The sequence below is a fragment of the Symsagittifera roscoffensis genome, chromosome 7 (genome assembly GCF_963678635.1).
Source record: "Symsagittifera roscoffensis chromosome 7, txSymRosc1.1, whole genome shotgun sequence".
Classification (NCBI taxonomy): Eukaryota; Metazoa; Xenacoelomorpha; order Acoela; family Convolutidae; genus Symsagittifera; species Symsagittifera roscoffensis.
The window spans coordinates 47,531,953-47,555,243 of NC_087068.1; the positions used below are offsets into that span (position 1 = coordinate 47,531,953).

The 23,291-nt window shown below is 36.6% G+C and overlaps 1 protein-coding gene across 1 annotated transcript in view; it reads right to left on the reverse strand.

Moving 5' to 3' along the window:
• LOC134852056 (uncharacterized) overlaps positions 1-23,291 on the reverse strand; it is a 57,703-nt gene that overhangs the window by 10,428 nt on the left and 23,984 nt on the right. Inside the window, exons 4-5 of the mRNA XM_063868335.1 lie at positions 13,275-13,469; positions 886-1,023 (exon numbers count right to left, since the gene is read on the reverse strand). Coding sequence (XP_063724405.1) covers positions 886-1,023; positions 13,275-13,469 — 333 coding nt within the window. The remainder of the gene's footprint in view (positions 1-885; positions 1,024-13,274; positions 13,470-23,291) is intronic.

A 23,291-nucleotide genomic window follows, 5' to 3' on the forward strand; every position in this document is an offset into this window, starting at 1 on the left:
AAACGTCATAAACCCAGAAGGGGTGTAAATAATGCAACTCTTTTTTCGATTATTTCATCCTTCCTTAAATTTTTCTTACGTTAATTTCGGGTCACTGTGCGTTAGATTTAGGTGCAAAATGTCCATAAAAGAAGTGGGTCTGAGCCAGTTAAATCCCAAAAATACTTTGAGCGAGATCAAACCAGCCTAAGTATAAGTCAATCGAATTTGAGCAGATAATATAACCTAACATCAGTTGTGGTCAAAGTTTCTTGTTTCCCGTGGCAATATTTAAATGTTTTTATAAGTATTATGCAACTTCCCATCATTTTCGGTTGGTTGATATTATTGATGCTGGATTGTACTTCAACTGTTTTGGATATTTGGTAACTTTGGTTTTGGATTTTGGATCTCTTCAACTATATCCCTCGCCCGGATACCCAGTAACAAATATCGCCCCCTATAAAGAAATAAATGAACGGCTGAACGGCTAAGCATATAAGAATTTTGAATTTTATACCTAGCAACGAATCCCCCCCACCCCTTTGCGAAAGGGGGATATGGTTAAAGAGATCCCCCGTGGCACCTAGTTAAGAATCGACACTCCTATCATGAACGAATTCAACGGTTAAACATCTGTGAATTTTTTACCTTGTAACAAATCCAACCAACCCTATCTTTTGCAATAGGGGAGGAAATAATTAACAAGATACGCGGGTCAACACACCACCAACGTACCACCAAGTTTTCAAACTGTTCAAGTTAGTCTAAACTTAAAATGCCCCTTACTTGGTTGCACTTTATTTTATTCAGAGGTCAATTCGGTATATGAATCAATCAAGTTTTAGAAAATAACGCCTTTACAAGCAATTCATATGAAGGGTAATTCATATGATGAGTACATACCATGTTCTTTTCGTCTGCGACAGGCCAGCAGATGCCACTGTTGGGGTCACCCACAGTTTCCCACCTGAGGAACCCGAACAAAATGATGGGCAGAGTGAGACTCAGCAGACAGATGCACACGAACACCACCCAGAACACCTGCAACACCACGTGAACACATTTACAATATTCTAATTTGTTTTCAAGAAGGGAACAGTATGTTTATTAGTAACAAAGCTTATCAAAAAAATATCATCTTGGAAGAACACCAAAAAGGCAAGTTGGCTGAAGAAGGGAACAGTGTTTATTATTAACAAAGCTTATCAAAAAAATATCATCTTGGAAGAACACCAAAAAAAGCAAGTTGGCTACCTAACGAGTCTTGCCTCTAATTAAAATGCTAATAAAACATTATTAGGCAACAGTTCATAATAAGTTTATAATTCATAAGTTAATAACTCATAGTTGATTATCATAATCGTAAATTTTTTCAACTAGCAGAAAAATCAGCCCTCACAATAAATAACCCATAGTGCCTAAACTACTTGAAAACTGACCAGATGGCGGTTTGCCGGGAAAGAAGCGAAGAGATTTATGAACAGACTGATTTAAGAATCGAAAATCAAAAATAAGGAAACAAACTTCAAAATATCAAAAAAAAATTTCCTAGTGAAGGTTGACTGAATAAGTTCGCTAAATTATCGCTTATTTAGTCCTAAATCTTCGTTTCTTTAATATTGTTGAAATTGTATAGAAAAGTCTGCCTCTTTAGTCTAATTCAGTCTGAAAATCGAAAATATTAAAACTCCGATCAGTTTTTCTCAACACTATTTTTTCAACGAGAACTATTTTTTCTATATTTAATCTTAGCCAATAAGGCTGAAATAAAATACCAGTTGTCTTCGCTTAAAATGTTTTGAGGAAGTCAAAAATGACAGAAAGTTTTTTTAAAAAAAACTCTACGTCGTATTTCTTTTCCACTCTTCGAGAGGGGTCGGAAAAATAACACATAATTATGTTATATATCAACTGGTTATTTTATACCAGAAAAAAAAAAATTAAAAGCAAATAAAAACATACACTTACAAAAGTATTTATCAAACTCTTAGATTAAATGCTTAATCTACTAATTACACGACAAAAGTATTTATCAAACTTTTAGATTAAATGCTTAATCTACCAACTACCAGTAAAAAAAGAATCCAGAGCGCGTGATAGCCAATTAAACAGTTATAGGCTAGTCTTCTGGAGCGAAAGGGAGGCAAAATTGATATACTGGGTCAACCACAATTAAGCAGTGTTACAATTATCCTAATTTATTATTCACCCCCAAGTATTTTTTAGTTATAACGCACAGCAATGCATATAGTACATGGATAGACTTACTAAAACTATTAAAGTAGTGAAAACCAAAATTTTATTGAAAAAACGATATTTTTTCTTTAGTTTACTTTTCCAGCAAATGACTGCAAAAATCGACAGAAAAACTTTAATTAATTTTAACTGAAAATTGAAGTATAATTGTACTTTAAAATTTGGTTTACTTTAATTCTGAAAAAAGAATAAATTCAGACTTCAAAACTGAGAAAAGTTTTTGATTTTTCGTTGGAACTCGAATCAAAGGTGGTGAGGTTTTCAATGTTAACCCCTTTTTGCTACTTGCGAGCTTTTTCTTTGGATGTCAAAACCGGACAATAGGAAAATCATAGATTCAAAGCTAACCCATTGTTTCTTCCCTCCTCTTTGTGCAGCGGTAGGAACAAAAAGGCAACGTTTTCAAACTAAATTTTTCCTTATAGTAAGTTTTCCAGAATATCAAAAAAAATGAAGTAGCCATGCATAGATTTTTTGTAGTTTCTTCGTTTATGCTCGATGTTTGCCAGCAAGTCAATTTTTAAAAACTTAAAGTTAGTTTTTTTTAAAGTTAATAGTTTCTTGAGCTGATGGTTTCGCGTGAACAAAATTTTTGATTAAAATAATAGTTGTTGATAGAAAATTGACCCATTATTGCAACAAACTATCTCGTGCAATCAATTTTTGCGAAGTTTTGCGGAGCTTATCTAATCTAATGTGTTAAATTAGTGGAAAAAATTTATGCGTTACGTCCATTTATCTAAAAGAGGCGCCTGAAGACAGTCTACAAAGTTTCACGGCGTTATCACAATGACCTTTTACAGTGAATGAAGTCTGAATCGCAAACAATTTAACTTTATTTCGATCATAAACTCAAACAAGACTGAATGTGCCGACTGCCTTTTAGGATTTATGGAGCAGCAATAACATTAAAAAAATCATTACGAGGCCAAAATGTGCACTGGATAGGCGCACAATTTTGTGTCTGTATGTTCCTGGATTCCAGAGACAAATCTTTAAACAAGTTGCAAAAAGTAAGTGGATTCCACTTAGAAAAGTTTCGTGGATTCCGCGTACAAATAGCTGTAACGTAAGTTTTGTTTTGTCAGCACAATTTTTTTGTCAGCAAATATAGCTAGTTGTTCTGAATTCCGCAACTGCAAGTGAATTCCGCAAAATGTAAGTGGAATTGCCAAAATGTAAGTGGAACCCGCAATTTTAAGTGTAATTCGCAAAGAAAATGCGGTTTCCACTAACAATTTGCGGATTCCGCTTACAATTTGCGGATTCTACTTACAATTCGCGGGTTCTGCTTCCAGTTGCGGATTCCGCAACAGCTCAATTTAACTATACACATGTTTTATTATATGTTTTTCTGGATGTTCTGGATTCCGCATTTTTGGAGCGATTTTGAGCGGTACAAGGTTTTAAGTATTTGTTTGTGGAATCCAAAACAGCAAAAAAGATCGGAAAAACGTAGAAATTTTGTGGACTCCGCGACAAATCTGATTTTGGCCTGTTGCGGAATCCATTTACAATGCACAAAATGCACAGTTTGGGCCTGGTAACAATTAAATGGAAAAAAATGAACTTTTTTTTATAAAACTTGAGATTTTTGTGAAAATCATGATCCACATGCTATTTAAAGTACAAAAGTATAGATTTGCTCCAAGTAACAAATCAATTATGGCAAATAAGCTTCTTTCAACAAATTTGAAACGATTTCTAAGACGGATTAAATTTCCGCTTACGCGTTAATAGAGCGAACTATATAGCGCGTTAATTGTTCCAAATTGGCCAAAACGGCTGTCTTTAAGCCCCCAAAACTTCACAAAAATTGATCACAGGGGAAATATTTTTCCAAAATTAAATTCAAGACAAGAATACCTTTTAAATAATATTAAAAAAATTCCGTCGAAAATGGCTAGTTAAAAAGTCGAAATTTGTCTGAAGAAAAAAAAAACCCACCCGAGCACAAATATTTCGTTATTTTCATTACAAAAATTGGAACAAAAACAAAATTCTTGCAACTGTTTTGTTAGCACAGAAATGAGGAAACAAATTTTTACTACACAATTTTAGCCTGATTTTTGTAGTTTTAATTATGGTTTTGTAAATGGAATTTATGCAAATCGAATTGCTTTTCAGTTACTTGAGCTAAATATTGACATTAGTTGCGTTTTATTGCAAACCTATAGCTTTGAATGATAAAAGAGCGTTAGAAAAGAAACAATTCGGAATTGGTCTAATGGCATAAAGCAAACAATAGTTTCCGTCAATTTTTGCCTAATATTGCATATCCGAGCGTGATGGAAACGTCAAGCGGACAAAGCACAAAGAAAGGGCGTGGAAGTTACTTTGAAATGAAAAGTGGAATAATTTTTTTTATTGAAAATCAACTTTGAAAAAGTAAAGAAAAATTTCCTTTTTTTTTGGTGCTGAAATCCTAAAAGTTTTTTCACAGGTTGTAGCTTCCCGTTTCTCTTTTTTAATCTAAAATAAGTTTTTTTTTGCACAACTGATAGTTATTAAAAAGATTGCAATAATGAGGATTTCAATTGAGTTTTTGCTTTTGGGAAAACTTTAGGATGTTTTGTTTCCTATTTGAAATGATCCAATAGCAATTGAAAACCCAAAAGACATTATTAGCTTCAAGACAGCTTTGTTGTGACCAAATAAGGCTTCGATTGATTCAATTTGAGGTTTTTGAGCGTTGACAATTGCGATCAGGGAAAAGTTAGAAAACAGCCCACTCTGACCCAATTACCTCACAGGGAACCGACCACTTCACCACCCAACTTACTCCCTCGGTATCCGTTTTTTTTTCAACCAATGGAGCATTTTTTATAGTATAATATTTTTGAAGGGGAGTGCGAACCAAATAAAAGTCAATTTTTAGGTCAAGTCTTTGAAGCGCCTTTTTTTGCTTGCTTTTTTTTCAAAAGAATATTGCTGCGGTGTAAAATCATTGGGACCATTTTTGTGTTTTAAAAGAACTGGTAAAATCAATTTGTCAACTTACAAAAAATCATCAACAATCAAAAATCCGCCTCTAGATCCGCCTCTGTTAGTTTTTACTCCTATAAATGAGTCAAGATTGGTTTTTTGCTGTTCGATTTCATCGCCAACAAAGGGTAATCTTTCGGTATTATTTTATGACTTCTGTTTTGGCGATCAATTGTATCCTTTTTCTAACAGCGCTTTTGCTACCAGAATATGCTGATTATGAAGGCGACCCTTTTTTGGGCAACAAATTTTCAAAAAATGCCCACTTTCTGGTGTTCTGGGAACGCTCGGAATTTTAATTTGGTCGACTGAAAAAAAGTCGACAAATCCCACCTCCGAGAAAGTCCTAGATCAACCCGCGGGTCTACATCTAAAAAAAAATTGGGTTGAGAAAATTATTTTTGAAAGAACCAACTTGAAGATTTCAAAAAAATTCCTCCATTTGTCGGGGCTTAAAGTGGTTACATGCACCAAAATTTCATGGACAACAAAAAATTATACTAGATTTTGGTTTTCCAAATATGTGATTTGTTTACACCATTACCTCCAACCCCGTACTCCCACCAAGTCCCCACAACAAGCCCCCACCCTCATGCTATCACCAAAAAATGATGGAAAAAAATGAAGGATTACCTAACAGTGCATATTTGTACGTATTAGTGCCATAAACAAGTCACACCTCCCCGCTTACAGCCCCCTCCTGTAGTGGAAACTGCTGTTAAACTGGTTATTTAATTATCGTAGAAACACTAACATGCATGGTTCTTATGTAACATGATCATGGTCAATGTTACAGTGAACGTTGGTAAGGTAGATTGCCATTGGCGATTGTGTCCTTTGAGATTTTGAAACGGTATATTTCTCTCTTGTTTTGCCGAACTTTACTTATTACTATACGGAGGTTAGAAATACTTCCACATGGCGCAGCCAGCAACCGAATCCAGCTACCGTGGGCTGGGTGCTTTCTGGCATGGCCCTTCACAGGAACCGCCGGTCCATTGGGAGGACTGGGCTCAAAATTTCAGTTGGTGGTCAATGCTAAAGAGGAAATCGATATTGAGGATTTATTAGACGTTAGTACCTCACCGGAAAATGCGTATCCGACATTAGAAGAACCGGCGGGTACCAAAGACGCTCAAGTGCGAGCGGAGAGAGAAGCTCGTGATTCAGATGCGATACGAGTCTGAAGACAGGAGACTCTTCACTTGGATGAAGACAAACGGCTGTTCGGCGGAAGCACGAGAGGCGAGGCTGATAAACGTCTGAAGTCAAAGATGTTCCCATCATTGGGAAAACAGGGGCAACGATTCTTCTTTCAGAAATATCCAAAAAGCAAAATCGTGGATATTACCTTTGCCTAGTTATCGAAATTGGCAACATGCATTCTATCGGGAACCGAATGTAACGAACCGTAGCTTCATCCTGTTTGGAAGTGAACAGCGAGATAATGAAGGAATGGAGCAGTTTTTTAGAGCTCTCAGCGATTTGGCTAAAGACTGTGACTTTGACCCCAAGGAGGAGTCGATCCGATTGTGAGAGACTTTTTCATTTTTATTATGAAGCATGAAGAGGATCGAAAACAGCTTTGTACGAATACGATGAGTCCAAACGGTGCCCTTAACTTTGCAGTGGTGGAGGAAGGGGCAAGTTAATGTACAAACGGGTGGGTGGTGGTGTCTCAAAGTTCGGACGGAATAAGTTTCACCAGGGGCGACATAACGCCAACGGAAACATTCAGCAAGGCAAAAGAGAACCAGTGAATGAAATTAAAGGGCAGAGATCAGACGGATGTGATAATTGTGGTAATTGGTTGAAACCGAACAATCGGCAGAAACGTCCTGCAAAGAACTTCATTTGTAATAATTGCAATAGAAGGGGTCAATTTGCCAAGTATTGCAAGAAAGCTGCGGTAAATTAAATTGACGATTCGTATGATTTCAACCAATTCAAAACAAACGTGATCCACAAGTTAGAAATGCAAATGAATGAGGAAAAGTTTGGAGTAATTGCCATAAAAAATGTGTGGGATCAGGCGGCAAAAGGGAATCGGAAACTGTTAAGCGTGCGAATTGGGAAAAATTGGGATAGAAATGAATTCCAGATTGATTGTGCTAGCTAGCTCTGTTTCCTCCATTCCTCAGAGTACGCGTAACGTAGTCAAATTTCAAGCTCCCTACCTTGCAGTAAAATCGGTCCCAGATGAAATTCGTAATGCGTTCTATAGCGCAACGGACGACATCATCAAAATTATCGGACAAATTGTTGTTAGTATCGAATCTGAGGACTGGATATCCGAGAGTGCGGAATTGTTCATTACCGAGGGAGGCCAGAGGGATATGATTACTCACAGCTTAATACCCTCATCGGGGATTGAAGTGCGTCGGAGCCAAGTCTCACAAGGAGTGAATGATGTTGTCGCGGGACACCAAGACCAAACACAAACAGAGTACTTACCAGTTCAACGTAAACATCAAACGTATTTTGGCTGATCTTGAAGATTTATTCGAACGCAAAACTTTGACAGAACTCGTGAAGTTCGCACTCACTTCGATCAACCATTAAGACCAACACAAGTTAATACATGTTTTAACACATACCGGTTCCTATACGTTTTACCTAAACTTGAGGAGAAAATCGAGAATTTGTTGAAAGAAATATATATTGTTAAGTTGGGAAAATACACAGCAGAGGATTTCTTTTTGCTAACGGGACGGAAAAATCAAATTGGCCCTGAGCTCGAAATTGATCAATAAACAGATTTATTGGAACTGTTATCAAATGCTAAACATGAATGAGTTGCTGCATAATGTGGCATTGGCTATAGGTGGCGATATCATTGCACCAATAGGATTTTCAAATATCTGATTTAAAATACGCACATTGTCAGATGAAGTTGAATGAGAACACTCGTCGCCAATGCAATTTTTGCATTGTTGGGGGCAGTTTAATGGGTACATACCGCTTCAAAATAGGAATTTTTGGTTTGGGAGATATGACAAACTAGTTTCAGCGGATAATGGTGGGACAATTTCCGGGGGTACATGTTTTTTTACATGATATACTAATTGCAGTCAGAGGGTCACAAAAACGCCATTGGCGGGAAGTTAAAAACGTCCATCATGTACTAAACGATAACAATGCTGCAGTCAAATGGAGTAAGTGCACATTTTTTGTCCAAGAAACTGAATTATTGTGGTTCCGATTGTCTAAAAAGGGTACAGTCCCTGTGGAAAGGAAGATCACTTCCATCGTTAATAAGAAAAAACTTGAAACTATTACGCTCCTTAATCCGGTTCATAAACCAATTTGTTAGATTCATCCCGAATCTAGATGCAACAACGGTGCCTTTTCGAATCTTGATGAAGAAACATTCGAGGTTTGAATGTGGTTCTAATCATAACAAAGCTTTTGAAGAAAAATGAAAAAAACGGCCGGAAATTTTGTCCAAAATCATCATTTTGATGTCGAAAAACAAACGACATAAAATAGGACACTTCAAAACAAATGTTGAGGGGCGTGTTGGAATAACTTCATACCCACGGCTGAAAACCAATTTCTTATGCTTCGAGACTCTTGAATGAGGCTGAGCAAAAGTACATCATTAATGAATTAGAGCTATTAGCGGTCGTTTGGGTGGTGACTCAATATCAAAACTATTACCGGTATGGGGCGCTACTAAGTACTTATTGGTTTGCATCGATATATTTTCGAAAATCCCTTCGATACAGATCACCACAAGAACAACTGCTACTGTGATTAAAGAACTTTTTGAAAATTACATTGCACTGCACGCGATTCCTAGGACAATCCGTACATACCAGGGGTCGGGTTTCTTTGCAAAATCGATACGGGAAAATTGCACCACTAATATTATTGAGTTAATTTTCGCCCCGTTAGGGCAGCATCGTGCCACGGGATAAGTGGAAAGATGCATAAGTAACCTGCCAGAAGGTCTCATTGCATAGTCGTTTCAAAAACCACGATCGTCGCTTAGGTCAGCTTTAATTAAGATTTTATTCACAATTCGAACAAAAACCCATCAATCAATGAGATGTTCGCCATTTGAGGCTCATTTTTTTGTCGTAAACCAAACACTGTCTTGCATACGGTCGCAAAAAGCGCTTCATCGATTAATTTATCTTGGAGGAATGTTTTGTCTTCTCTAGATCGCGACAACAGGATGTTCCCAGTCTGAGTTTTGCAGGAATAAACAAGTACGGATGACGCCACTACCATGGGCATGTACAGTCGGATAGAGCATCCGCTGCCGGAGTTGACGCCTTTTCTTACTTCCACGAAAAAGGCGCCAGTCTTATTTGCCCACCATAAAGGTTTTCATATATTTCGGAAAAAGCAGGATCGGTTGAAATTGCACCCATATTTTGAACTTTGAAATGAGAGAGTAATGCGGGAGTACGATCATACTAGTACGTTGGATTCGGGAAAGTTGGTACAGAAATATGATGTTTCGATCAGTGTAGGTGGTTTCGACTTAGAGTCACTGGCGACTCAGGACAAATCTTCGCCACGACGGCCAACAGATCCCTGCAAGGAAATGGCGTTGCAAGCCACCGTCGAACACCGCCTTGACCTCACGATGACCATTGGGCGATGTAATGGGAACGGCAAACCATCACATTTGTTTGGATTGTTTTGATAGTTCATCAGATGGTTCGATTTCAACGGATAGCCCGACGGTTAATCGAAATATTATCAGGCTATTAACCAAAACCACCGAGTGTAATTCCGAAAGAACCGCAAAATGTAACGGAGGTCAAGAGAGAAAAAATACCGCCTACTGAACTCATCGTGCCGTATTCCAGTTCAGGAGAAAGCAGTGTTGTACGAATGAAGACGGAGACCCGAGGACAACAATCAACGCCGATTTTGTTATGATCCTCGGACGAAACGAAAGATGTACCAAAAACGACAGCCCATGGCTCGATGGACATGGACATTCGGGAAGGAAATGTACAGAGCAACGTAAAGGGCGAATTAACGTCGACCATATAGGCGTTCAAAAAGAAAACAGGAGTAAGGGGTCTTACACTTGAGAACCTTTCTCATGAGGGGCCGATTGCTAGTAACCCCTAAATCGGTAGTGCGCCATAACACGAGGCCACTTACAGATAGACGACCGCCTAAAGTTTTGGGAGACCGTTTCTTCACAAGTGCGGTTACTATGGTAACGCAAGGAAAAAATGTGATAACGGCCAAAGATTCGTCGGACGAGGACCGTAATAAACTGCCGCCAGCAGCCTCAGGAATGACAGGTGGCATGACTATCAGCAGACCACGAGGGGAAGCTCAGTTGGGGGAGCGGACATCACCTAAGAAAGAGTCGATCAGCCCGAAGAAAACCCGAAGTTCAAAGAAACGTAATGCAGAGGATACGTATTTCGGTAGATAAATGTGTAGTTTCAATTGGAGCGACGACTACATCCACGACAATATAACCGGCCTGAAGGAAAAGGTGTCGGGGCAATTTGTCGATGTGCTGGACAAATTACGACAAATTATAAAACATACTAACAGCTTACCATCGTTGGTCGACGCCTGTGGCGACAACGTGGATGGAATCCGCATCCTAGCATTATACCTGGGACTGAAGGCACGGAGCCGAAATAGTCGAAAGAGCCTGGCGCTTCAAAAAATGGTTGACGTTGCACAAACTGAAATACAGCCGACGAGGGAGGCTCTAGATAATGCTGGTCTTGCATTTTTAGACAAATTAACGGCCGAAGCGGGAATATTTTTTGTTGTGTTACGCCGGATTAGTGGTACCGGCACTAATAGTTCTACCAAAAAAAATTGGCTCTTCGACAGATACGCAGGGGTATCAGCCATCAACTCTTTTGGCGATGGATAAAGTGGATACAAGCTCGGGCCCATTATTAGCCCAAGTAGGGCCGACGGTGACTTACCAGCCAGTTATACAACCGAAGGCCAGTAAGGACATTCTGACAATATGCGAATTGAGCACAAAACAAATCGAGCAGGGAGCAAGCCAACATCAGTGGTGACTCCAGGGGCGCAACGGCCACCAATGATTTGGACATTGTGGGCGAAATGTCGGCCATTAGTATGACCGATCAGGACCAGCGGCAGATATTGGAGGAGTTGAAAACCTTTGACGTGCTCTTTTGTGTTGCCATGAGTAAGCTGCAACCCGGAGGACCAACCCGAGAAGAGAAACGGGTTGAGTTGAATTAAAAACTAGTTCATTAGATTTGTAAACGGATGATTGACTGATTAAACTTAGTGCAGTAACCTGTTGGATACTATGATGTAATTGACTTAGTTGAAGGGAGAGTGTAGTGGAGACTGTTATGCTGGTTATGTAATTATGTTAGAAACACTATAAGGCATGGTTCTTATGTAAAATGATCAAGGTAAATGTTATAGAGGTAAACGGTGGTACTGCGAATGGCCAGTGGCGAACATGTCCTTCGATAATTTAAAACGTTATATTTCTCTCTTGTTTTGTTGACCTCTACTCATTTCTATACGGAGGTCAGAAATGCTTCCACACCTCCCCTTACGCAACTATTTTTCGCCCATCTCGTTATTTTACGCCCCCTACCCCGTCATTATCATGATGAGGGGTAGAGGGTAAACGTTGAGCTGGGAATAGGTAACGTGGTTTTTTGTGGTTGGAAAGTTGGGTCTTGGGGATTGTCGAATAACAGTGAAGTCAAAGAGGAACAAAAAACAATTTATTACAAAAATGCAATCGAATTGAGAAAAATGTGAAATTGAAAGAAACCACAAAAAAACTAATTTTAGTTTAAACTCATTTTAGAATAAATGGACCTACCACTCGAAAAGAGGTTAAAAATATTGATATTATTCATAATAATCAATCAAAATGGATTGCATTTTTTAACGATTCAAAGTTCAAAAACATGTTGAAAATGGTTGATTATAACCGATTAAAAAATGAGCTTATTCCTTTCAAAAATAGTTATTTTATAAAACCATTTTTATCAAATTTTAATGGATGTTTCTGAATAATTAGATAAACAGGCGGCTCTTTTCCACTCCATCCAACCCTTTCCGTGTTTTTCTTTTTTCTGGTTGTTCTAGGTATCATTATAACAAAATGTGTGATGTTAAGATGTGAGGTATGAAGAACAAAAGTGTTCACATTTGTTAGGTTTTCAACATGCTTTATGTAATAGTTACATTGCATTATTGTAACAAGTAAGTGGTTTTTAAAAATTGAACTCAAACGGCGAAGGAAAATGGAAAGGAGCCAGACAGACTATAAAAACCCAATATAATCAATTTCTATTCATGAAACAGATGTTTCAATTTTTTTTGTAAACAGTGGCATTGATGGAACAGTTCAACGTGTGTCCACAAGGGCATTGTGGCATGTCCATGGCGGATTTAGTTTTCTCTTGAGGGGGTGGGGCGGTTTACTAAAAAAAATTCCAAAATTTTGTCGACTTTCTTTGGATCGACCAAATTGATTTTCCGAGCACTCCCAGAACACTATAAAGATTTTATTTTGAACAAAAACTTTGCGCCGCAGGTTTTTGTTCGAAAAAAGGAAAAAACCTTATTTTGAAAAAGCAGGTCAAAAAAACCGTTTTTGAGCACTTTTTGGAAATTTTTGACCTAAAAATTGCGTTTACTCGGCGCGGGCTTCCCTTCAAAGTTTGGCACACTTTTACATTTTGGCACCCAAGGAACCTTTAGAAAATTTTAATACGGTTGTTTGGCCTAAAATGGTTGTCATAAAATAATACCAAAGGAGGGACCCTATGGTTGGTGAGGGGTTCGAATCCCTGAGAGGAGAGGCGTACATCACCCTAAATCCGCCCCTGTGTACATCGGTAGCAATTGTGCCCGTGTTGCAATCTGATTTCGGGTTCAAATCGCACATGCGCTGCAATTTACAAGGCTGCAATCTACAACTTGAGCTCTTGTATCTTGCAAAATTGCCATCGATTAGGTAAGTTTAACTAATTAATTTCCGGGCTAGGCCTCTGAACTAAAAACCCTGTTTAGGTATCTGCCTGTTCAATAAGATAATTATTAGCTACCTTTGTGGTTGCATATCGAATATATTTGAAGGGGAGCGAGATTGAGATTGTCCTGTCTACTGCACAAGTCATGATCACAGCCGCCTTCAGATTAGGTAGGAACATGTTGGCGGCCGCCTGACATGTACACAGAGGGGTGTTCTTCCAAGGTACATCCCCGTACGCTGTCGAGAACACAGTCGGCAGAATTATTACCTACAAAAAAGATCAAATAAACAACTTATCTCTAAAAAAAAGTTTATGTAAACAATCACATGTTTGAAATAAAATCTGCAAACGTTCACAAAGTTCTATCACAATTTCGTTTTCAATAGTTTTTTTTCCTTTTGAGGATTCCAATACACTTTTTGTGGAATCTGTTACTTTCTTTGAGATCTACAAGTTTTTTTCGAACATTTTGTTGACTTTTTAGGTCGCCCATGAGCTTTGCTAAAACATTATACAGATATAATTCGGCGCCGCATGAAAATGGTTTTTTTTTAGTTCATTTGTTGGAAAGTTTTTAACGAAAAAACATTTTTTTTGGCACACTCTTCTCCTCAAATTTAAATAAAATTTCGAAAAAATTCTCATCATTGATAGCCAGAAATGTTGGTCGTAAAACAGAAGCCCCTCCCTCCTACTCCGCTCCTGTCTCCTATGATAATGTTTTTAAGCTGAAAGGACTCTGAATTCTTACTCTGAACTCTTAAGGCGGAGTTTGTTTCATAGGGTCAGGGGTACTAAATCAAAATGTTAATCTTGAATTGTCACAAGACTGCAGAAAAAATTAGGAACATCTGGTTTGCTCCCGCTATCTCAAAAAAGAGTTCTAAAAGCCGAGAAAATTTCTGGTTTTGGTTATAATCAACAGTTTGATTTAGTATATTCAATTATTGGAACGTAGGTGCCAGCAAATATTTGGTGGAGTTAACAACTGAAACTTGGCAAGATAGCATTTGGTTTTAATATCTTGGTTTTTGCATACATGTTTCCAGTGGACACTATTTATGCAAATACCACACATGAAGCAGATGGTATAATGTCTACTGCTTAATTATTTCCATGTCAATCCGAGGGTGAATTGCTCTTAAAGAACATGTGTCAAAACAAAGTCTGCTGTTTTGGCTTTCCGAAGTAGCTGCCTTAAAAAACTTCTTCAAATAGAGGAAAACAGTTATGATTATATCAGTAAAATGAGGAAAACTAGTTTATGAATTTTGTATGACCATTGCAATCCCATATGGTACCCAGCAAAGAATATCAAGCATTATAAAGGCTTAATTCAACAACTCGAGAATCGACTATACTGTGCCTAGAAATGAAAACACATTTGACAATAGCGGAAAGTTTAACTTCCTGGTTTCAAAACAAATTTTATTGCCAAGTGAAAAATAAAAGTGAATGATTCATCGCAGAATTGGGCCAAATGAGGTCTTATTTCATTTTTGATTTAAAAAAAACGGAAAACTTTTATTCCTACCACCGAAAGCTGAGAAAACAAAATAGACTGATTGTATCAAGTCAAATTCCAAAGAATGCCCGTCGATTGTTTTGATATTTGGTGCTTCACAAAGTATAGACATATTTCTTTAATTTTTTGTACGTTCATATGAAATTTTTGACGCCTTGAGCTCAAATTTAAGAATGATAAGTGGCGTGCTAAAAGTGTAGAGGATAGCGATCTACAAAATTTACCTACATTTGCTTAGGTATATATGAAATATACCAAGCATTTTAAAATATGGTCTACAAACGTAGATTGTGAATTACTCTTAAAATATTGAAAACTTTGCAGAAAACTTGAAAAATGAGTACAGATTATTGAATTTTGAATTGATTATATTAAATTAAGAACTGAGAAAAATTGAATTTTTAGATTATAATCATTGGCGTGGTCTCAGAAGAAAAAAAAACAGATTAAAATGGCACTCTTTGTAAACGCCGGGTTCAGACAATTCTGTCATAGACAATTCAGCCAATTTCAAGTTCAGACAGTTCAGTCAAAATTAGTGAGACAATTCGACTAAAGACTATTCAAAGAGTTAGGAAATATAAAACTTGCGCTCAAAAACTTTTCACAAAACATCAGAGTTTTAATTGACGACTGATAATTAATTCCTTTCAAATGCACAAAATTAACATGACCAAAACTATCTAAGCAAAATAGAGTTTTATACAAACCAAAATACTTTCAAATTGAAAATAACGTCTAAATAGAAATCAAACTCAACAAAAAACTGCACAATACCTAGGAATTAACCTATATACAAGACAACTGGCCCTGAACTGAGAATATTGAACGTAGTAAAAAAAAAAGATATCAGTTAAAAGGTTGACCACCACTACCACGTACAAGCCAAACAATTATGCTAATATTCGTATCATGCCTTGGGCGGGGGAGGACGCAGCCGCTTATCAGAAATTTTGAGTAGTTGTTAGAAGATAGTCCAAAGATAATATTATTGCGATTAAAACTTTGTTCAGCCAAAAGCCAGTACTGAGTTTGTCGTCTAGTTTTTTTTTCAGTTTGTACGACGTATACAAAGTTGATTACTCCTCATTGGTAATTAGTTTGAACAATTGATTGATTAGTTTTAGGAACTTTCTTATACATTGTTTTTTACCAAAAATTGACTTATAATATGGAATTGTTTCATCTGAACGCCGAAAAAAGCATCTTTGACTTGATTTTAAAAGAAACTGTGAAAAAAAAACACTTAAGACAGGCCTCATAAAGTGCAGGCCACATTCAGAAATTGCAGAGCAGTGGGTTACTCGAAAGAACAGCAAAATTTAACCTTGAAAACGGAGCACGCTCATTTACCGAGCCTCTCAAAAATTCAAGCTAAGAAGTTTGTTAACGAAGTTCGAGAAAAAGCCACAAACTCTGGTAGCACTCTCTGATAGATTGTCATCAACGCCCATAATGAGTCATATGTAGCATAAATTAGTGGTTGCATAAACAGACAAAATAAAAATAGAATAATCGTAACAATCCAAGCTCCAAAGACTGCTCAACGTTTACTTAGTAATTGTTTTTTTTTCAAAAAGTGTAGATATATTTCATTATCATATTCATTATTTCGTTCGTTTTCGATTCGACTATCGATGAAAAAGACGGAATGTTTAAGCTTGGGGTGGTTTTGCTAGAAAAATTTAGCTTTTTTTAACTTGCCATTTTTGACAGTACTTCTTGCATCCAAAAGCTAATGATTTTCCGAAGCCCAAGTTAAAAAATAGTTTGCCCGTCAAAACTTTTTCATTAGTTATGAGGGTTTGAAAATTGACGGTTTGGGCACACTGGGATAATTAAAACGCGATTTTTTCTCTCCCCTTTGGGTTCGATCGTTAAAAATAAGGGGGAGCGCACGCCGAAAATATTTTTGGTCAAAAGTATTTTTTGGTCATAACTTTGCTTCATCGAAACATCACTCTTGATTTTTTTTCTATAAAGCTGACCGGCCAACCGAATTTTTGGGGCAAAACTGTGTCTTCATAAACCTTTGAAAGAGCTCGGAATATCAGTTCGGACGGTCTAAAACCAAAGATTGTTTTCGATAATTTTCAAAAAACACCGCCCTTAAAGATATCCTAGATTCGCGCGTAACCGCAGAAAAAATTTAAGAAAACCCAATGAATTTAATACGTTCCCTAGCGTAATTTTAGCAACTGCAGGGCTTTTCAGCCTAATATAGCATCAAAATTTCTAAAATTATGTGTATAAGCTCCGGTGAACTATTTTCCTTCGATCTGTCGTTCTGTCATAAAATGATTGCAAAGAGTAATTTCCGTTTGCATCACTGATCCCGAAAAATAATTCCGCTTACTAAGCTCGTCACGTATTCACTGGCGCGGGTAGATATGGCATTTTTATGCTGATCGACTTTTTAACACCAGTTTTTAATTAGCGGATTTATAAGCCGAATGGCTGATAAAAATCGGACTATCTGCAGGCGTAGACAAGTTACGAACGGCAATAAATTCAACTTTAATTTGGACCTCCGGTAAATGCCATCTAAGTCTTTTGTATTTATTAACCAACTTACTTCGCAAACAAAAACTCAAATCCCAGTAGAATGAAAACTTTTAGTTACACAGAAAAGACCATTTTTATTTGACAGTACTTTTTTGCATGCAAAAGCTATTGATTTAAGCCAACTGTAAGTCAATTTAGGCTAAAAAGAGTAGAATTAAGAATTCAAAAACTGATGTTAAGCCAAATGTAACTCAATTTAGGCTAAAAAACTAGAATGAAGAATTCATAAAATATTCAGCTAAAATAACGCGAAGTGACTGCGCATAAACCGTTTAAAAAGCAGGAAAAAAAATTTGATTGAACATTATAAAAAAAATCAAAGTCTCTCAAACGGATGAACACAAAAAGTTCAATCAATTTGAAAGGGGTTTAATTTTACTTGTGTTTCAAAATGGTGGCAACTTGTTTGTGCTTTCCATTTTTTTCCATTTCAGCGTCAACAGTTTTTTCAATGCTGGCAAAAGATGGAAAAAAAATAGTCTGAGGACAGTTCTATTTTCGGCCTATTAATTGGTCTGTTTTGACCAAAAATTGTGATCTTTTGGGATGATGATGAGTTTTCAGTGAAATGAGTCCAAATAGAACCTTCCGGGGACCAGGGAAAAAACGTCCAGAAGTAATTTCGTATTAGCATTTCCATAATTACTCGAAGAACGCAGCAAGTTAGCCAGTAGTTAAATTTATGCAGTTCCTATAGGATTTTTTAAATTAGCGTAGACAGTTCCCAGATTGTTCATTATTCTTATTATTCGTTCAATGACTTTTAAGCTATGTATGGATTGTATATTATGCACAATTTTATGCTCAAAGAATTTTTCAAAATACAAATGTAAGAAAAAAACCGCTATATTCAAAACTTCACATACTTATCTAAACTATGGCAAGTAATCATTAACAAATTACCAAAAAGACTGCTCGTATCAGTCCGATTCCGACCAAGGTCTATGAAAAAGTCGAGTTTTTTTACCCCATCTCAGGGGCGGATTTAGGGGGGGGGGCGGGGGGGCGGACGCCTTCTCTCCCCTCAGAGATTCGAACCCCTGCCAACCCAAAGGGTCCCCCCTTTGGTACTTTTTAAGAAATCCATTTTTGGCCGACCGACCCTGAAATTTTTCTAAAGGCGCCTTTGGCGCCAATATATACTAATTTTGAGGGGGAGCGCGCGCCAAAAAAATGCGTTTTTCTTGTCAAAATTTTCCAAAAAGTGCCCAAAAACGGCTTTTTTGACCTCCTACCTACTGTCAAAATTTTATAAGAAGTGCCCAAAAACGGCGCAGAAAGTTTGGCCAAAACAGGGTCTTTTTACTGCTTTGGGAGAGCTCGGAAAGTCAATCTTATCGACCTAAAAAAAAGGTCGTCAAAATTTTCGAAATTTTTTTGAAAATATAGAGAGAAAATCCTAGATCCGCCCCTGCCCCATCACATTATGTAATGTACAAGTGATATGTTTCGCATATAGCAGACTCTTAAATAGACCAAAGACGAGGCCTCAAATTAATATGGAATGATTTCTGAAACAGATTCAATCATCGCTTACGCGTTCTCTTAATATTAAGACCATATAAAGGGTTTTCATAATATTAAGACCTTTCCCTCAAGGAAGACCATTTATCCACGAGGGAAGGACCAAGAGACGAGCTGTAGAGCTCATCACGGTGAACCGCTGCTGTGCCCCTCCTTCAGTACTACATGCAATTTTTTGCGCGTTAATTTGCCCAAAATTAGCCAAATTGCCAATCTTTCAGCCCAAATAAATTTATGACAACTAATCAGAGGTAAAAAATCATTTTAAGTTTGAGCTTAAAGCAACAAAATTTCCAATGATATGAAAAATGTCCGCCAAAAAATGAAAGTTGCTAGTTTAAAAATCACAACAGTCTGGAGAAAAAATACAACTACCCCAAGCACAAATATTTCTTCTCTTCAGAGAACGGAAAAACAAGAATAGCCATTTGCCATGCCAAACAACTGGACATTTTGTCCAAAAACTGGTTAACTTGCTGCGTTTGACATATTTTTGGGTTTTCAGTTTTTGGTCGTGTTTGGGATCCACTAGGAATTAGTTTAGCAAAAATGGACAAATGATTTTTACTGAATAAAACTGAATAGATTAAAACAATCTTTTTTAAATATGACCCCTCGCTTCAATTTTGTTTTTAGGTCAAACATTTCAAATTAGTTATTCCAGACCTTCAAAAGTTTTAAAACTTTTATATTGATTGAGTTACGACTGAACGGGCTTTATTGTAAGATATCACTCTAATGAGTCATGCAAGTTTGTTTTTGAAAATTGTTTCGCCTGGAAAAATAAAAAATTGAAGGAAAACCCGAAAACAAACTTGTTCACACGCCGTAGTCGGTTTAGCAAAAAAAAACAAAAATCACAACTTTACCGCCACCTTGACTGCCGCAGTTTTTGCGGTTTTTCAACGCAATAAATAGTTCTGAGAAACATTTGATTTTAACCCAACCCAGCAAAGGTAATCGACATTTGCTGTTCAAGGCATGAACATTGCATAAATATTTAAATACAAATTAAAAGCGCTGTGTGCATCTTCCAGTTTCTGCAAAACCAAAACTTCTGTTTTGTGATCCTCCTGTAATTAGATAATTAAGCCAGAATAACTTCAAAGCATTGGCCTATAAATGAAACGAAAAAGTTGCACTCGGGATACTTTTATCATTAGATAATTTCCAAATTTTTCCATAGCAATATGCATTTCTTTCAGACTGATAGGAAATATTCGGAAACATGTTGAAGCTCTGATGGCTAACAATGAAAAACTATCTGATGGCAATTTCTCTACAAAAATCTCTTTTCGGCTAGCAAAATTGCTAAATTAGGTTCGAACGTTAAAACATTATGTTTTTCATCTGCAACCATTATTTGTTCTCATGAGTGCTTGACAAATGCCAATTCCGTCGAAACTTTTATTAACTCGTGCCACAGTGACAATAAATCAAATCAAAATTTGGTTCATTTTATACAGAGGTAAAACTAATTGGTAAAAAGTTTAAATAAATAGACAAGACAAAATGCTATTTTGAGTTTGTTTTTCAGCTTTTTGTTTTCTGTTAATTAACAAAATATTGGTTTGATTAGTTTGCATTTTCTTTCATTTGAAAGCTTATAAACTTTCACAATTTTTTGTGTGAATTTGCCGAAACCTTCAAGTAAAAGGAATAGTTTTATTTTGTTTTAATCCCTAATAGATGATCACTGATAATTAAACGGAATCTTGTTTTGCACAAACAGAGGGTAAATTTGGTTCTTTTGGGAAGAAAATAAGGGAGGGGGATTGGCGGGGGTGTGGAACAAAAGGGCAAATAATAAGGGTGGTTGTTCCGGATTGGTTTGGGATTGGAATGGTTTTGCAGTTTGAAAAAAGTAATGTTTAAAGACGAGTAGGCCGTTCACTCGCTTTCCAAAATTTCTGCGTTAGTCTTTTCAAAAATGCAAAAATTATTGCTCAATTTTGTACGATGCGAAATAAAAAAGTGGAAAAAATCCATTTTATTTGATTTTAAATAGATTATATTTAATTTTTATTTCGATGAAACAATGGCTTATAGTCAATTTTATTCTTTTTGTTTTCTGAGGGCAAAAGGGCAATTAATTTTAAACGAGACTGCTCGTATCAAGGCGAAGCCCTGAATATTCCGACTGCCTTTTAAGGTTTATGGAGCAGCAGTAATAACATGAAAAAATTAAATGAAATAAAATGAAATGATTTTTTTTTTTCTAAAATTTGAAATTTTTTATGAAAATCATCCCTCCACACGCCATTTAAAGTATCAAAAGATTGATTTCATTCCTTGTAACAAATCAATTATCGCACATAAGCTTCGTTCAATCAATTTGGAACGATTTATAAGAAGGATTAAATATCCGCTTACGCGTTAATAGCGCGAATTATATCGCGCGTTAATTGTCCCAAATTGGTCAAAATGGCCAAAATGGCAATCTTTAAACCCTCATAACTTTACGAAAAATGATCACAGGTGAAATATCTTTTCAAATATCAGCTCAGGACAACAATACCTTTTGAATGATATAAAAAAATTCCGTCAAAAACTGCTAGTTAAAAAGTCGAAATTTGTCTGAAGAAAAAAAACCCCATCCCGAGCACAAATACTCCGATACTTTCGTATCGAAAGTCGGAACAACAAGTTTATGTTCCATTTTGTTTTCTGAAAGCAAAATGGGATACAAAAACTGATGTTAATTGTTTTTTTTTTTTCACTTTTCTTAGATGAGGGTTTCTAAACTAGAAAGTGATGATTGTGTCAAAAGACAATTTTGTCAATGAAATTCGAAACAGTAAAGTAAATACATTGCGTCCAATAGTTTGATAGCTAGTAAATTTGTCTAAGTCAGGCTAATTGTTCTGACCATTGAAAATTGGGAGGAACTTCGTGTTCGAGTGTGTTTAAGTTTGTTTTTTCTTTTTTTTTCCACGCAAACGCAGGTACTAAAATTAATCATTGGAATTGGTCGAGCTTTTATCATATTAAAACCCTTTGAGTCGTTATTCGAACGACTTTTGAAGTTTTCCATTTTTTTTCACAGAGTCGAAAACCGGTTCGAATTTTTTGATTTATGGTCTAATTTCGAGCTAAGAAGGCGACCGTGTAGGCTTACATTAGGTTATTCAGGCTTGGTTTAAGCCATGAAAACTCAGTTTTAGTCTAGTAAAGGTTTTTTGAGTTTTTTAGCGCAATTTTGGTAAAAAAAAACTTTAAAATTCAAAATTTTCTGCAAAACATTTTTGTTTTTGTAGTCATTTTCCAATTGACCTATTTTAGTATTGATCTCAAATATGCCTCAATTCTATTTTTTCGTTTAGATTTTTTATCACAACATGCAGAAAAAAACGACAGCAATTTGGAAAAGTTTTTTTTGTATTTTTTAAGACTGTAGTCGGAACATTCTGTGCTACTTGCACAGTAACCGGCCATCCTTGTTTTTTGCTTTTGCTACCGTCAACTATTGTTTCTGATCTGTAGTGTTCTGCCACCAATTTCTCAAAATCTTCTTTAATGAAAACAACCTGGGGCGATGATCACCGAAAATCCCCCCCCCCCCCCCCCCCTCTATCTCCCTGCCCCCTAATCAACTCATAAAACTTCTACAATCTCATCGCCCGAAGATGACCCTTTTGGAACTTTTTTACGACACCCATTTCTGTCAATCAGAGCACGAAAATTTTAGCACAAATATGAAAATAAGAAAAAAACATTGAGGGTAAAATTTGTACTTTTCACCCTATTTTTTACCCACCAGGAAATAATTTTACAAAAACATTCGCAATCGAAAATCGATTAAGTGATTCAGTTCAAATTGAACTGCTTATTGTTCTTTTCGGATGGTCAATTAGACTCCATTTAAAGAACGTCCGGTTTCAAACAACATCCATTTCAATTTTTCTGAAAAAATCAAAGAACTTCAAATGGTGGGAGACATCCTGACTGGTGGTTTCAATTAGGACGATAGGCTCTAAATAATGAGCTTCGTACCTTTGGTCAGTTAAGAAACCACTGCCATTCAAGTAATTGTTTTCTTCCTCCCCCTCCCTCCCCCGCCCCCTCCCGCCTCTTAAGTTTACTTCTGTAGTTAGACAACTAGGTATTTCCAAAAAATATCTGAAAAAATGACGCCTAAAACAATCATGCTGTCAATCGTGAAATTGACATGTGAAATGTGGCTGACGTTGACAGCATCCGATATGAAAAAATACACAAAAAAGAAGGCCAGCAAAGATGAGTTTGTATTAAGTTTGGATGAAAATAGAAGAGAAAAAATAGAGCGAGGTTAAAGAGAAGTATGCATGAAAAAAAGCTATTTGACAAAATATCCTCCTAACTACAAATCTCAAATTGAAACGCAAATTCAAAACGATTTGATTTTTTTTTTTCATCAACTATACTTGCGTCATTTCCCTTAGAGTTTCTTTACAATAAAAACCTCCCAAAAGCAATAAAAAACCACAACTCTCACG